At 38.1% G+C, this 15,985-nt stretch overlaps 1 protein-coding gene across 8 annotated transcripts in view; it reads right to left on the reverse strand.

Moving 5' to 3' along the window:
• The window catches only part of NCKAP5 (NCK associated protein 5), a 1,220,442-nt gene that overhangs the window by 638,013 nt on the left and 566,444 nt on the right, over positions 1-15,985 (reverse strand). For all 8 annotated transcript variants that reach the window (XM_049889199.1, XM_049889198.1, XM_049889195.1 and 5 more), the window contains one exon: positions 14,729-14,792. In XM_049889199.1, the coding sequence (XP_049745156.1) occupies positions 14,729-14,792 (64 nt within the window). The remainder of the gene's footprint in view (positions 1-14,728; positions 14,793-15,985) is intronic.

The following is a 15,985-nucleotide window of genomic DNA, read 5'->3' on the forward strand; positions in this document are numbered from 1 at the left end:
CTAGTATAATAGACCATATCCTCAGCTTACATATCAAGAAACAAAAAGTTGGATCATCAAATATAAAGTTGTCATTCTAAAAGAATATTTTATTAAATGATTGGACAAACACCTTCCTCCACCACAAAGCCTTTGACGAGCATCTTATTCCACGTACAAGGGCAGGACAATAGCATCAGGGACACACAAGTCAGTGTCGTGGGTTCCTGACTTTTCATTGTATAGTGTTGCTGTTTTTGTTACTTACTGTCAAGTCAGCTCCAACTCATGGCAACGTCATATACAACAGAAGGAAACATTGCCTGGTCCTGCACCATCTTCATGACTGTTGGTATGCTCAAGTCCATTGTTGTGGTCACTATTCATTTCGAGTGCCTTCCAGCCTAGGTGGCTCGCCTTTCAGTGCTATATTGAACAATATTCTGTTGTGATCCGTAGGGTTTCAGCGGCTAATTTTTGGAAGCAGGTCGCCAGGCCTTTCTTCCTAATCTTTCTTAGTCTAGAAGCTCTGCTGAAACCTGTCCACCATGGGTGACCCTTTTGGTATTTGAAATATTGGTGGCATAGCTTCCAGCATCACAGCAACACGCAAGCCACCATTATACAAAGTGACAGATGAGCAGCAGTACTTCATAGTACATACAGGATACACACGTCCCCCTCTGTCACCTCAAACCTGACAAGCACAACTACTATGGCAAATACACCAATGTTAAGATTGCTATTTCTAGGACCACCAGCTTCACTTCTCTCCTGTATTTCTAACTGCACCTATTACCTATCCTCCTGTGTCCCCTATTTTTGCTGATTATACAACTTTTCCTACAGTCACTCATTCTCTACATCTTGAGTCCTGCTCATTTTTACATCAATGACAAAATATATTCCTAAAATATAAATTTTATATTTCCAAATATATTACTATACATTGATACTAATAACATGAAACAGGTTTAATAAAAAATAATGCACTCACATCTCTGCGTATTGCAAACACAAATAATTATAAAAGATAATTATCTTGATAAAAGAGATTGCTGGAGTATACACTTACTAAACAAGTGATTATTAATAGGTATGTAGGAAAAAATATTCTATCTCAATTGAGTTTAACACTGAGTAAAGTTAGACAGTCATCTATTTGGCAAGACTACCCAGAGCTTTTAATATAATTATATGTAGGGTGAATCACTAACATAGAGTTAAAAGATGCTGAGTTTCTCGAGTGTATTTGAACCATTGCTTTTCACATCATACACCATACACTCCAGATGCTACAAGCTGAAAGCTAATTTCAGAAGCAGTGACTTAACAGTCAAAAGCAGCCTTATTGACTTTCTTGTGAACTTGGTACTGTCGTGCTGTGTGCTGGGATAACACGAATCATCAGATGAGCACAAAATCAGGGCACAATGAAGTTAAGAATTCAAACCAATAAAAACCAAAACCCCTTGCCGTCGAGTTGATACCAACTCACAGTGACCCTATACGACAGAGTAGAACTCCCCCATAGGGTTTCAAGGAGCACCTGGTGCATTCAAACAGCGACCTTTTCGTTAGCAGCCATAGCTCTTAACCTCTACGCCACCAGGGTTTCCGAAGTTAAGAATTAGGTCCTTCTAAAAGGGTTTTTTTTTTTTTTTTAAAAGGGTTGCTGTCAAAATAAAATGATGCAAAGTTACAGAAAGTGAAGTTATGACATGACATGGAGTTCCTTACACAGAAAGTTGATGAAGTCGGAATTGTTTACAGCACTTAGAGCCTTTACAGCACAGATTCCTTGACAACAGCCTTTACAGAAACAGTATAAAAACTGGCACAGATTTGTCACTCTTTCTTCTTACTTCAGTTTGCCTTCCTATTTGAACCACTATCAATCCCTAGCGAAAGGCATCTGGAAGAAAATTCTTCATTAATGCTCAAAGGAATATTTTCCTTGTCCAGGCCATTGCAGACTGGTAAAGACGAGGGAGAGAATTAACCGGTGTGAGAAACACAAAACAACTAGGCTTGAAAGGAGGCCTCATCATTGCTTCCTTCATGAGCTCCTCGGAATATTAGCAAAATCAGAAATTCTGAAATTGAGTGTTTATGATAATTAGAAAAGAATTTTTGACAAATCTGTCAAGGCATTCCACGCAGAAAATAAAGTCAGTTCAACAACTGCATCAATATTGAAGAAAAAAAAAATCAAACTCAGCTTAGGATGTAGAAAGTCTCAAGAGAATGTTGATCCATCCCTATGAGGAGAATGAGGCTGACTGAGTCCAAATTATAGAGTTAAAAAAAAAAAAGAAAACCCACCCAAGAACTCAAGACCTTAGAACCATGAATGAAGTGAAAGCAAAAACTCCTGAGTCCCTCCTAGGAAGAAGGAACCCATGGCTGCTTTTATCTTAGGTAAGGCAACAGATGGAGGAGAAAGCAGATACTTTTTACAAATGTTTAAAGGTTGAGGATGCTGGTGTGAGCCTCACCCAAAGGCAGAGTCGGCATCACCTATCAACTTTTTGCCACAACTCCTGAGCGAGTCCCCATGTGAAAATGTGAAGTCACAGCAAGAAAGCTGAGGGAGAAGCCCCCTGCCTGAAGTGTGAGTAGCAGGAACAGCTGAAAGCTAAGAAGAGCCGGGCAGGTGAACCACCTGAAGCTCTCTGGGCTCCCAGTGAGTACTAGGCGGGGGCTACCAGCTACTGGCTGCTGCGAAAGGATCCGAGAGCTGTGAGAGAATTCTTGTGGGGAGCATATACATAAAATCAAAACCAATTGCTATTGAGTCAACCCAACTCATGTCCAAAACAGTCTTGAAAAAGAAGAACAAAGTTGGAGAATTCACGCTTCCCAATTTCAACTTACTAAAAAGCTACAGTAATCAAGACAATGTATTACTGGCAGAAGGACAGACATCTTGATCAATGGAACAGATTTGAGAGTACATAAATAAATCCTCACATTTGTGGTCAACTAATTTTTTTACCAAGGTGCCAAGATAATTCAACACACAAAAAATAGGCTGTTCAAAAAACCATGCTAGAACAACTGGATATTCATATGCCAAAGAATGAAGTTGGACCCCTTCCTCAAACCATATATAAAAATTAACTTAAATCACAGATCCAAATTTAAGAGATAAAACTATAAAACTCTAAGAAGAAAATACAGAAGGCAAACCTTTGTGACTGGTTTAGGAAAAGCCTTCTTAGATATGATTGTAAAAACACAAGTGACAAAAGAAAAGAATGATAAATTAGACTTTATCAAAATTAAACACTTTTGTGTTTAAAAGAATACCATCAGATTGAAAAGAAAACCAAGAGAATATATACCATATAAAGGGACTTGAATCTAGAATATGTAAGGAACTGTTACAACACAGCTTCAACACACAAAAATCAGTCAGGTTTCTCTACACCAGCAATGAGCAAGCTGAAAAGGAAATCAAGGAAATATTAGCATTTATAATAACACCTAAAAGAATCAAGTACCTAAAATAAAATTTAACCAGGAAGGCGAAAGACCTGTACAGAAAAAACTATAAAATGGTACTAAAAGAAATTAAAGAAGATCTAAATAAATGGAAGGACATTCTGTGTTCATGGACTGGATGTCTTAATATAGTTAAAATGTCAATAGTGCCTAAAGCCATCCACATCAAAATTCCAACAACCTTCTTTCAGAAATACAAAAGCCAATCCCCAAATTTATATGGAGGGGCAAGGGACCCTAAATAGCTAAAGCAATTTTGAAGAAGAATGAAGTAGGAGGACTCACTTCCTGGTTTGAAAACACACTACTACAGTAATTAAATTAAATTACTATAGTAATTAAAACAGCCTGAAATAGAGTTGAGAGACCAGATATAAATCCATGCAGTAATGATCAACTGATTTCAACAGGGTGCTAAATTTATTCAGTGGGAAGGAATGGTCTCTTCAAAACATGATGCTGGGAAAATAGGATTTCCACAGGCAGAATAAATTAGGGTCCATGCCTTTTTTTTTTTTTTTTATGCCTAATACCATACACAAAAATCAATTCAAATGGATCAAGGGCCTAAATGTGAAAACTAAAATTCCTGGAAGAAAATGTAGGGGAGAGGCTATGGGACCTAGTTTTTAATGATGGTTTATCAGATATGACAACAAAACCACAAACAACAAAAATGTAGATAAACAGAACTTCATAAAAATTAGATACTTTGTCCATCAAAGAACTTTATCAACAAAATGAGACAACCTATACAAACCCAGTGCTGTTGAGTCGATTCCGACCCATAGAGACCCTATAGGACAGAGCAGAACTGCCCCATAGAGTTTCCAAGGAGCACCTGGCGGATTTAAACTGCCGATCCTTTGGTTAGCAGCCGTAGCACTTAACCACTACGCCACCAGGGTTTCCAAGATTAGAGAAAATTTTTAGAAACCATATATTTGACAAGGGTCAAATATGCAAAATATATATAAAATGGGCAAAGTTTCCGAAAAGACATTTCTCAGACTGTATCTAAGTAGCAAATAAGCAATAATCGACATCAATAGCTTTCAAAGAAATACAAACCGAAGGTAAACACACACCTACCTTATAATTCAGCAATTCTAATTTTATGTATTCATCTAAGAGAAAGTAAAATCAAAGCCCACAAAAGAAATGTATAAGAATTTTACAGCAGTTTTATTCATAGTAGCCCAAATGGAAACAATCTAAATATCTTTCAAAGGAAAATGGATAATGAAATTGTGGTATATTCATACAATGAAATACCGAAGGAAAAAAAAAAGCCTAGTGAGACACACAAAACATAAGGGAATCTCAAAAACATGTTGAAGGAAAGAAGCCAGACATAAATGCATATGCAGTGTATGACAACATTTACATGAAGTTCACGAACAGGCAAAACTACTCCGTGAATTATACATAAAGTATAACAAGGGTGGTTTGTGCAGGGGTGGGGGTGTGTGACTGAGACGAGAAAGGGGGAATATTCTGGGTGATAGAAACATACTACACTGTCATTGGGGGTGCTGGTTTCACAAGTGAACGCATCCATCTAAATTCACCAAATGGGACAACTAAGATACATCTATCTTATTTCACTCAGCGTGTCTTCCAGCTCCATCTATCAACACTTCATTTCTTCTACTGGCTGAGTAGTATTCCATTGCATGTACGGACCACATTTTGTTTATCCATTCATCTGTTGATGGACACTTAGGTTGTTCCCACCTTTTGGCTACTGTGACTAGCACTGCAATGAACAGTGGTGCACAAGTCTCTAATTGAGTCTGCGCTTTCACGTCCTTTGGGTATATACCTAGGAGTGGAATTGCTAGGTCATATGGTAGTTCTATTTTTAGCTTTTTGAGGAACCACCACACTGTTTTCCACACAGCTATACCATCACAGGAGGACAAATATTATATGACCTCACTTATATAAAAAGACAAGAAAAGGCAAATGTATACAGAACAAAATTTATTAGTGGTTACCAGGGATGGGAGGGAGGGGGAAAAAGGGAGTAAATGGAAATACCACATTGATTAAGGGTAGGGTTGCACAGTTGATTATTGTAATTGCATCAATAAGTTATTCACCTGTGAAAAGTTGTGTGATAGACATATTTACAAATATGACCAAAAAAAAAGTGTAGCTGCTTAGGCTGCTTACGTACAACCAAATACCTCATGGGATTCGGTTTCTTGGTTTGGAGGTTTAGCACCATAGTTTCATGGGACATCCCAGTTAATTAGCCTAATTACAGGTTTAGTGCTTCTGTTCTACCTCCTAGTTCACTGCATAGTGCCTGGAGTCTTAAAAGCCAGCAAGCAGCTGTCCAAGGTACAATAATTGGTCTTTTTTTTTTTTTTTTTTTGCCCAGAGCAACAGAGGAAGAGAGTCAGGAATAGGATGAGAAGGCGGAATGTGTGGCTAATTGCCTCCATGAACAACTGCCTCCTTTGCCATGAGACCAAAAGAACTGGATGGCGCCTGGCTACCATTACTGAACATTTTGATCAAAGATTCCACAGAAGAATCCTGATTAAAAGGGGAAAAATGCAGAAGAGAATTTAAAACTCTTATGGACTCTAGACTTTCTGGAGCCACGAAGGTTGGAAGAACCACTGAAACTATTGCCCTGAGATAATCTTTAAACCTTAAACCAAAAATAGTCCCTGAAGTCTTCTTAAAACCATATAATAGCTCAGTTTAACTAGCAAAAAACATCTGCCTTGAGCATTACACTCTTTTAAGAAGTATCTCTATGGGAGCACATGGACAACAGCAACTCAAAAGCTTAGATAGGAACCTTAGGGGCTGTGAGTTTATGCTATGGAAAAGAACAACTCAGGTGGGTGAGAATGTATAACTTAAAGAATGTAATCAATGTCGCTAAATGGTAACATGCAGAAACAAACTCTCAACAATAAAATTTTAAAAAGATATGTCTACCTTACCATACATAAATTTTACTTCAATTTAAAAAAGAAAAAAAAAAAAAAACAGGGACAGTGCTATGCTTCATGGTATTCTACTCTTCCTACCCACCGCCCCCCGCCATTTCTAGCTCAGAGCACAGACAGCCATTCCAGCCGCCCAAGAGAGTATGAGACTCTTCCATGTGCTTAAGTTGTCTTTTAAAACTCCAGTTTTGTTTCAAACTGAAACAGTATCTAAGTAAAATTTCCTGTTAGAAATTTCTGACAGGTAGAGCCTTTATCTCCAGTATCTGACATGGAATAAAAGGGTCTTACTCTAGGATCAGCAAGGGGTTAAATGGAAGGCGCATGCTACATAGCAAATAAGAATACCATCTGTAAGAATAATATTTTTACTTGAAAGAATCCCAAGGAAATCTAAATGGTTCTAGACTGATTCAATTTTTTAAATGTGGTTTAAGAGGGAACTCAGCTATGTCATCCACAGTAGTATTCTGGGGGTTTCCCTGCAAATCCCCCCAATTTTATGTCTTTTAATCTGTCATGTCTGTTGCAGTTTTAAAAATAGTGTTTAATTTCTTAACTTGGTTTACATAACCTTTTACCTGACAGAAATAATTTCTTTTTACAATGTCTAATCTCCACCTCTTATCTTCACTGCTTACGGCCATGGTGTCATTCTTAGACATGGCTTCCACTCTGCCTAGATGCCAAAAATAACATACTATATGTTTCTAATATTTTCCACTAGACACTCTAATATTTCCTTCTAATTTCTCATATCTTCTCTTCTGATAGTATTATGGCCTTTTTCTTTTTTTTTTTAACTTCAAGGTTTTCATTTAAATTCCCTTAAAATTTTTAGCGAAATATTTCAAAAATTCAGAAAATAATATCTCCAAATGAGACATCAATTACCTTTATCCAGATTGAACGAATATTTTACATTTTTGTTTCATTAAAAAATTAAGTGGCTATACCTTCAGCACTTCCCTTCCCCCCCCAGCCCCCCCCCCCCCGGCATCCATTTCTCTAACTCTAGTGTATATTATTCCCATGTACCTTAGGTTTTTTTTTCTACTTCTGTATCGATAATTAATATTACGTTCTTGAGATGTCACCATGTTGATACATGCAGACCTAGATCATTTTAACTGCTGTGTAGTATTTCATTGTTTGAATAAATTAATTTGTTCATCCAATCCTCTCTTGAGGGACTCTGAAATTGTTTCAACTTTTTCCTTATTAGAAACAGCGCTAGGTATGTGTGTATCTTTACATGAGCCCCTTTGCATATATGTTGGGGTTTCCGCAGGATAGAAATATATAAGAGGAATTGATAGTCACAGGCTGTGTTTGCTCTTCAACTTTTCTGTGGCTGTTGTTAGTTGCCATCGGGTTGATTCCGGCTCCTGGCAATCCCACGCGTGCAGAGGAGAACTGCCCCATGGGGTTTCCAAGGCTGGGACCTTTCAGAAGCAGATCGCCAGGCCTGTCTCCTGAGGCATCTCTGGGTGAGTTCGAACCACCAACCTTTCAGCTAGTAATAGAGCGATTAACCATTCGTGCCATCCAGGGACTCCTCACCTTGACGAGGTAACACAAAATGGATTTCTGAAATGCTGACATGAGTTCATTCCAACAAATAATACAGAAGCATTCCAATTTTGACATATCTTTTTTTTTGCCTACTGGTATTTTCAGACTTTTAAATTTTTTTTTTTTTCCAAATAGATGGGCATGGAATGCTACTCCATTGAACTTTAATCTATAATTTGCATTTTTCTGAACAATATGCTTCCAAGGCTTATTGGTCAAGTCATAATCCTACTGGTCTACCTTGCAAAACTAAAACTCTCCTGTCAGTCTATGGCTGAATCCATATGTTTTAAAAAGAATCCTTATTGTTTAGAGATACATACAAAAATATTTACCAATGAAATACTGGGATGTCTCAGACTTGCTTCAAAAATAATATACTTGAGGAAGAAAATAAGTGAAGATGTGATAACTCTTGAAGTTAATAGTTTATTATACCTCCTTTCTACTTTAATAAATGTTTTAAAAAATTTATAATAAGAATTTTTTTCTAATATACCCCCTAAAAAGCTACCAGACTCTGATGGCATTACAGAGGATTCTACCAAGCCTTCAATAAGGGAGATATTCCTTATTTTATACAAACTGGTCCATAGAAAGGAGCTGTGGTGATGCAGTGGTTAAGCACTGAGCTGCTAACCAAAATGTTGGCGACTCGATCCCACCAGCAGCTCCATGGGAGAAAGATGTGGCAGTCTACTTCTGCAGAGATTACAGCCTTGGAAGCCCTATAGGGTAGTTCTACTCTGTCCTATAGGGTCACTGTGAGTCAGAATCAACTCCATGACAATGGGTGTGGGTTTGGTTGGATCCAGAAAAAAGGGCGGGGCGGGGGGAGTAGTACAACTCACATTTCTAAATAAACTTTTTTTTAAGACCAGTTTTAGGTTTACAGAAAATTGCAAAGATAATACAGAGAGTTCCAATATACCCTGAACCCAGTTCCCCTATTTTTAATATCTTATGTAAATATTGCACATTTGTCACAATTAATGACCCAATGCTGATGTATTATCATTAACTGAAATCCCTGCTTTATTCAGATGATTTTGTTTTTTATCTTATCTCGTTCTCCTGTTCCAGCATCTCACCTAGGATACATTATATTTAACGCCATATCTCTTTAGGCTTTTCTTGGTTCAACCTGATGGACTTTCCTTGTTTTTGATGACCTTGACAGTTCTGAGGAATACTAGTTTGGTATTTTGTACAGTGTGCTTGCACTGGCATTTGTCTGATGTTTTTCTCAAGATAGGCTGGGGTTATGGGTTTTTGGGAAGAAGATTAATGGGAATTCACAGGTTTAGAGACTACAGCTCCATTTGTCATCACTCAGGTTTCCAAACTTGGAGTTTTCTTTACTGGCTGCTTCTTGTCTCCCAGAAGCCAGACCACTGAGAGCTGTTCAAGAATGGCAAGAAGAAGGGCGTACCAGCCAAGTCCTGACAGTTTACCGAGGCAACGTCATCTAGGTTGTGTATAGCATTCTTGTTTTCACGTCTCTTTAGTTAAAATAAACTCTCTCTTCTTTAAAAAAAAAAAAAATGCTTGAGGCTATTACTCTTGCTTTTTATAAATTACTAAGCAGGGAGATAAGCTCACATGCTGTAAAGTACAGTTACCAGTTGCTGTCAAGTCGATTCTGACTCATGGACCCCACGTGTGTCAGAGTAGAACTGTACTCCAGGGAGTTTTAAAAGGCTAATTTTTCAGATGTAGGTTGCTAGGCCTTTCTTCCGAGGTGCCTCTGGGCAGGCTCAAACTGGAGGAAAAAGCTATTTTTGAACCCTCCTTCACACCAAAATATTTCCACCTGTAATTTGCAAAGATATCGGTATAAAAAATAAAACCTATCAAAGACAATGAGAAAAAAAAATCTTTATACTCTTGAGAAGGGTTGGCCTTTTACATCTAACATTTAAAATGACATTAAAGAATTACCATATGACACAGCAGTCCCACTTTTAGGTGTACGTATACCCAAGAGACCTGATAGCAACAATGCTAACAGACCCACGCACACCAACATTCACTGAGACACAATTCACAATAGCCAACAGGTGGAAACAACCATGGACAGATGAGTAGATAAAGAAAATGTGATATAGACACACTGTGGAATATTGCTCTGCCATAAAGAGAAATGAAGTCCTGATTCAAGCCACGCAAAAACGATCCTTGAAAATGTTATGCTGAATGAAATAAGTCAATCACAGAAAGACAAATATTGATGAGCTCACTAATATGAAACACTTAGAATAAGTAAATATATAGAGATTAGAGTTACCAGAGGTAGGAGAGAAGGAGAAAGAAGGGAAGCTTTGTTTAGCTAGCACTGAGCTTCTGTTTATGGGGATGGAAAACACGGCAGTGAATCTGGTGACGGTCGCACACCATGACTGGTGTGATTGGTGTCACTGAATTGTATGAGTGAAAAATGGTGAATTGGCAAATGTTGTTACTTATATTTTTACAACAATTAAAACAATGTTTTATGGGCAGTACAGACTTTGCAGTAGAGTCAGAGATATGGAGGACAAGCTGAAACAATCTCCAAGAATGAAAAGAAACAATTTTAGAGCAGTTGATGAAAAATAATGGAAGAAATATATGAAGAACAATGGAGATAATTACTTCCTGGGAGAAATTAAGAACAAATAAAAGAGACATACAACATCTAATGTGCTAAAAGAAAGCTTTCCCAAAATGAAGATATGAACTAGCAGAACGAAAAAGCAGCCAGAATGAATAAAAACCAGTACAAGAATGTGTCTGAAGTGCCATAGTTAATTACTGGTGGAGCTGTACTCTGAATCTAGACCTGACTGACTCCCAACTCGTGTTCTGTCTACTCCTACATCTGTCTCAAGCTAGTCATTAGAAAGAAATCTCTCTACATGCAATGTGGTAGCCTGGAGTGAATCCTAGAGCACAAAAGGGATGTGGAAGAAATAGTAAAACTCTAACAAAATCTGGAGTTTAGTTTATCGTAACATACTAATGTTCACCTCTTAGTTTTGACAACTGTACGAGAGTTATATAAGATGTTAACATTTAGGAAAACTGGCAGAAGAGTATGCACATTTGCAACATTTCTATAACTCTAAAATTATTCCAAAGGGAAAAGTATATTTAAAAAGTAAATCTCTCAAAATAATGCCTTGGGTGCTATCTTAAAACTTAACAATGAGGGAATATTTATTACAAGTATAAAAATAAAGGATTTTTTTCTGCATTAAAGACTTGTTTATAACAGGTTTCTTGAGTATTTTAAAAATAAATGTTGGCCTCGATTTAATTATCTCTTTTAGAAAAGATTTCTTATGCAATTGCTTCCGTACCGTTTTTCCGTTCATCTGGATTTTAAAAAGGTAAAGTACTGTAAATCTTAGTGTTTACAAACATAAGGTGATCTGGTTGTGAGAAAGTGCTTTCCATTTCTACTGTAGATGTGACAAAAGTTCTGGGCTTGTAACAGCAAGAATTAAATTTAGAGGATTAATAGAACTGCCAGATTTTAGGAGCTGTCAGATTCTGAGAGAATCAGGACTTCAGAAATAAATGAATTCTTGGAGCAGAGAAGCTGAAGCATATAATTAAACAGACACTCAGAGGGGTTTGACTAGGTAAGGAAAGAGGGAGAAAAAATTACTAAGAAAGAGGGGAGAATATAAAATAAAGGAAATTAATGAAAATTAGGGTTTATGGCACCTCTAAGGAATTGAGATGTGATAAATTACAGAATGGGGGATAATAGTAATATGTATAGTGTTAGATCATATCATTGCCTCCCTCAAAGCCTTCCCATGGCTCTCATCACTCAGAGCATGAACCAGAGACTCATGGGGGCCTTGCTGACCTGCCCCCACCACTTCTCTGACTTTATCTTCTACAGTCACCTTCGCCCTCACTTCTCTCCAGCCAACCTCTTCTCTACGAACTTCCTCAGATACCCCAGTCCTTTGTACTGTCTGGAACTCCCTTCCCTAGAATGCTTTTCCAGATATCCCCAGGGTTCACTCTTTCTCCTCCTTCAGTTTTGCTTGAATATTAACTTTTCAGTGATTTATACCACGTTGTCGTTGCTATTGTTGTTAGGTGCCGTCAAGTCAGTTCCAACTCACAGCGACTCTATGTACAACAGAACAAAACAATGCCCTCCACTCCTGCACCATCCTCACAATCATTTCTATGTTTGAGCTCATTGTTGCAGTCACTGTGTCAATCCATCTGGTTGAGGGTCTTCCTCTTTTTCACTGACCCTCCACTTTACCAAGCATGATGTACCTCTCCAGGGACTGGTCCCTCCTGATAACATGTCCAAAGCATGTGAGACAAAGTCTCATCATCCTCGCTTCTAAGGAGCTTTCTGGCTGTACTTCTTCCAAGACAGATTTGTTCGTTCTTTTGGCAGTCCATGGTATACTCAATATTCTTCGCCAACACCACAACTCAAAGGTGTCAATTCTTCTTCTGTCTTCCTTATTCACTATCCAGCTTTCACATGGACAGTGACACAGTGACTGCAACATGCTTTCGCATGCATATGAGGCAACTGAAAACACCATGGCTTGGGTCAGGCATGCCTTAGTCCTCAAAACAACATCAGCATGTGCTATTCAACATGGCAACCCCCTAGAACTCCCAATCCCCCATACCTTGCTCTTTTATTTATCACAGCAGTGTCCACCAGGTAACATTTTAATATAACCAGTCAGATTTTTGCCTCTTTATTCATTGATGCTTATTTAGTGCCTAGAATAGTGCTGGACACCTAGTAAACCAAAAACCCTTGAGTCAGTTCCTACTCATAGTGACCCTATAGGACAGAGTAGAACTGCCCAACAGGGTTTCCAAGGAGTGCCTGCTTGATTTGAACTGAACTTTTAGTTAGCACCCCAGCTCTTAACCACTGCCCCACCAGGGCTCCAGACACCTAATAGGTATGTTAAATCAATAAATAAATATAATTTTTCATTATCATCATTAAAATAAGGGTAATAAAACACTGGTAACTTTTTCAGGATTATTTTTTCAGCAATAAACCTTTTGCTTGTTTGTACTTCCTGGGTATTTTTCTACACTGAACAATTACTTCTATAACATCTTTAGAAGGACGTCAGAAGAGACTCTGAAAGTTGCTCTCGAATATAGAGCAGCTAAAGTGAAAGGAAGAAATGATAAAGTAAAAGAGCTGAACAGAATACTTCAAAGGGTGGCTTGAGAAGACAAAGTAAAGTATTATAATGAAATGTGCAAAGACCTGGAGATAGAAAACCAAAAGGTGTCACTTTAAGGACTAAGGTGTACCTGACCAAAGCCACGGTGTTTTCAATCACCTCATATGCATGCAGAAGCTGGACAATGAATAAGGAAGACCAAAGAAGAATTGATGCTTTAGAATTATGGTGCTGGCGAAGAATATCATGGACTACCAGAAGAGCGAACAAATCTGTCTTGGAAGAAGTACAGCCAGGATGCTCCTTAGAAGTGGGGATGGCAAAACTACATCTCACATACTTTGCACATGTTTTCAGGAGGGACCAGTTCCTGGAGCAGGACATCATGCTTGGTGAAGTAGAGGGTCCGTGAAAAAGAGGACCCTCAGCGAGATGGACTGACATAGTGGCTGCAACAATGGGCTCAAGCATGATGACTGTAAGGATGGCACAGGATCAGGCACTGTTTTGTTCTGTTGTACACAGGGTCACCATCAATAGGAACTGACTCAATGGCACCTAACAACAACAACAAAACAGTCAGCTGTGTAGGAAAACCGCAACTCAGGCCCAAAAAACCAATACTTCTGCTGAAAAACTACGCACAAGCCATTGTTTTATCATAAGTGGGGGGAAAAAAAACCCTGGTGTTATATTTTCATCTTAAAGGTGTCAGCAGCAGTTAAATCCACACGTACACATTCCCTGGGTCACCAGACAGCCCTCTCCGATGTTAGCATGGCACACGGGCAGATATTCCAGCAAAGACAGTCTATAAAATGAAGTTGCTATAAACCAAAACAACCACATTGATTTTTAGTACACTTCAACACACAAGGGAACATCAGTTTCCTAAATAGCAAGGGCTGAAAACGACAGGGAGAAATACACTGCAAACAGTGGAAAGGAGAGGATAAAAGATGATTACATTAGCAAACATCTTCGTTCTTTTAGCAGTTTGTTTTCTAAGTTCAAAGAACTGAGAGGCATGAAATAGGTGGAACTGTCCTCATCTAAAAATCTAAGATTGCCCATTTATGAACATTGTGCTCACAGCCAGAAGCCTGGGTATCCAGTAGACATTTACAAACTAAAGCCAGATAACCTTTAGAACACCCTCTTCAGAGCCAAGTGTGTGTGTGTCTCTCTCTCTCTGATACACACATAGAATCTTTGTCACACAATCTCTTTCTCACACCCACTCACAATATCTCTTATACACAAATAGTCTGTCTTTCATACACACACACAATCTTTCTCATACACACAATATTTCTCTCATACATACACACAAAAAAATCCCTCTCGCCCCTCAAATGGCAGAACTGTCTAAATTACATTATAAACATGTCATTTACCAAAAGATCATTAAGTTTGCTATAAGCAAACTTATATCGTTAATGAGACAAAATGCTTCTCAGGCCAGGGACCTAGGAATGGGAGGTTCAGGATCAGGACAGACCAGCCTGGACTTACCATGGCTCCCTCACTTCTCCTTTGGGCAACTTCTCGCTGCAGGCGGGCCACAGCCAACTTCTCCCTGGAGAAACAAAAGCACAGGTTAGGAGATCATTCTTCTCAGTGTAGAGCCCATGCTGGCATGACTCTGAAACATTCTTGAGAAGTCTCCAGAGGAACTCCTTCCTTGGTTGAGCTCACTTCCTCCACTCTCCTTTGTATAACTATTTAAAGTGATTGATCATTAGCGCATTGTTTTCATCAAGTGTCATGAAGATTTTTTACCTTGGATTTTATATAATAATAACCAAGTAAGTGTTTAATGCTGAATAAAAGCACCACTTAAGTTCACTAACATGTTTGTAAATAAATTTTTCTACGATTAACATATTTCAGTTGTTATTTCTACATTAACTTTGCTTACATAGTTTCAATTATTTTTATTTTTTTTGCTGTCTATACTCATATCAAATTTAAAAACAAAACAACATTCCATACCATTCTCAAAATAACAATGGCAAAATTTTACCGGCTTGCTACGTAACAGGCACTATGCTGGGCATTTCTACCTAATCTCATAAGTGAGCTTGACGACCACCCTGTAAGTGGGTTTATTATTCCCATTTTACAGATACAGAAGCTGAGGCTCAAAGAGGCTAAGTTACTTGAACAAACCCCCAGGTGGTAGTATCAGGTTCATAGTTTAGGTTTCCTTTACTACAGAGCCTAAATAAAAATTTTACATATCCTTTTACAGGGTCTAGCAAATATGAAAATACAGATTTTAAAATCATATTCTTTCTTTCTATCAGTATTCCTTATTTTACAATAAGATTCACTGTATATTCCTTATCATTGTAATTCTAATTCTACTTACAAAAAATCTAATATTCACCAAACATTATAAGAATAAATACTATTGTAAAGCAATAAATATCTACATTTTGAGCATCTTTTCAGTTATTCTTAAAACAGGTGATAGGTGAAGTAGGGAATAAACGAACACTCCCAGTAATTCCCAAATCTTAATTTTAGGAGGGAGTTCCCCTGAACTTCTTCTATCACTATCGAGACATTAAACTATATTAGTGGTATTTCACACCCTAGCTGTCCCTTTGTATAGGACCAACCAAGACCAAACCAAAGCCATTGCTATCAAGTGGATTCCAACTCATAGTGACCCTACAGAACAGAGAAGAACTGCCCCATAGCTTCCAAGGAAGAGCTGGTGAATTCAAACCACTGACCTTTTGGTTAGCAGCCAAGAGATTACCC

This window comes from Elephas maximus, chromosome 6 (genome assembly GCF_024166365.1).
Source record: "Elephas maximus indicus isolate mEleMax1 chromosome 6, mEleMax1 primary haplotype, whole genome shotgun sequence".
Taxonomy (NCBI): domain Eukaryota; kingdom Metazoa; phylum Chordata; class Mammalia; order Proboscidea; family Elephantidae; genus Elephas; species Elephas maximus.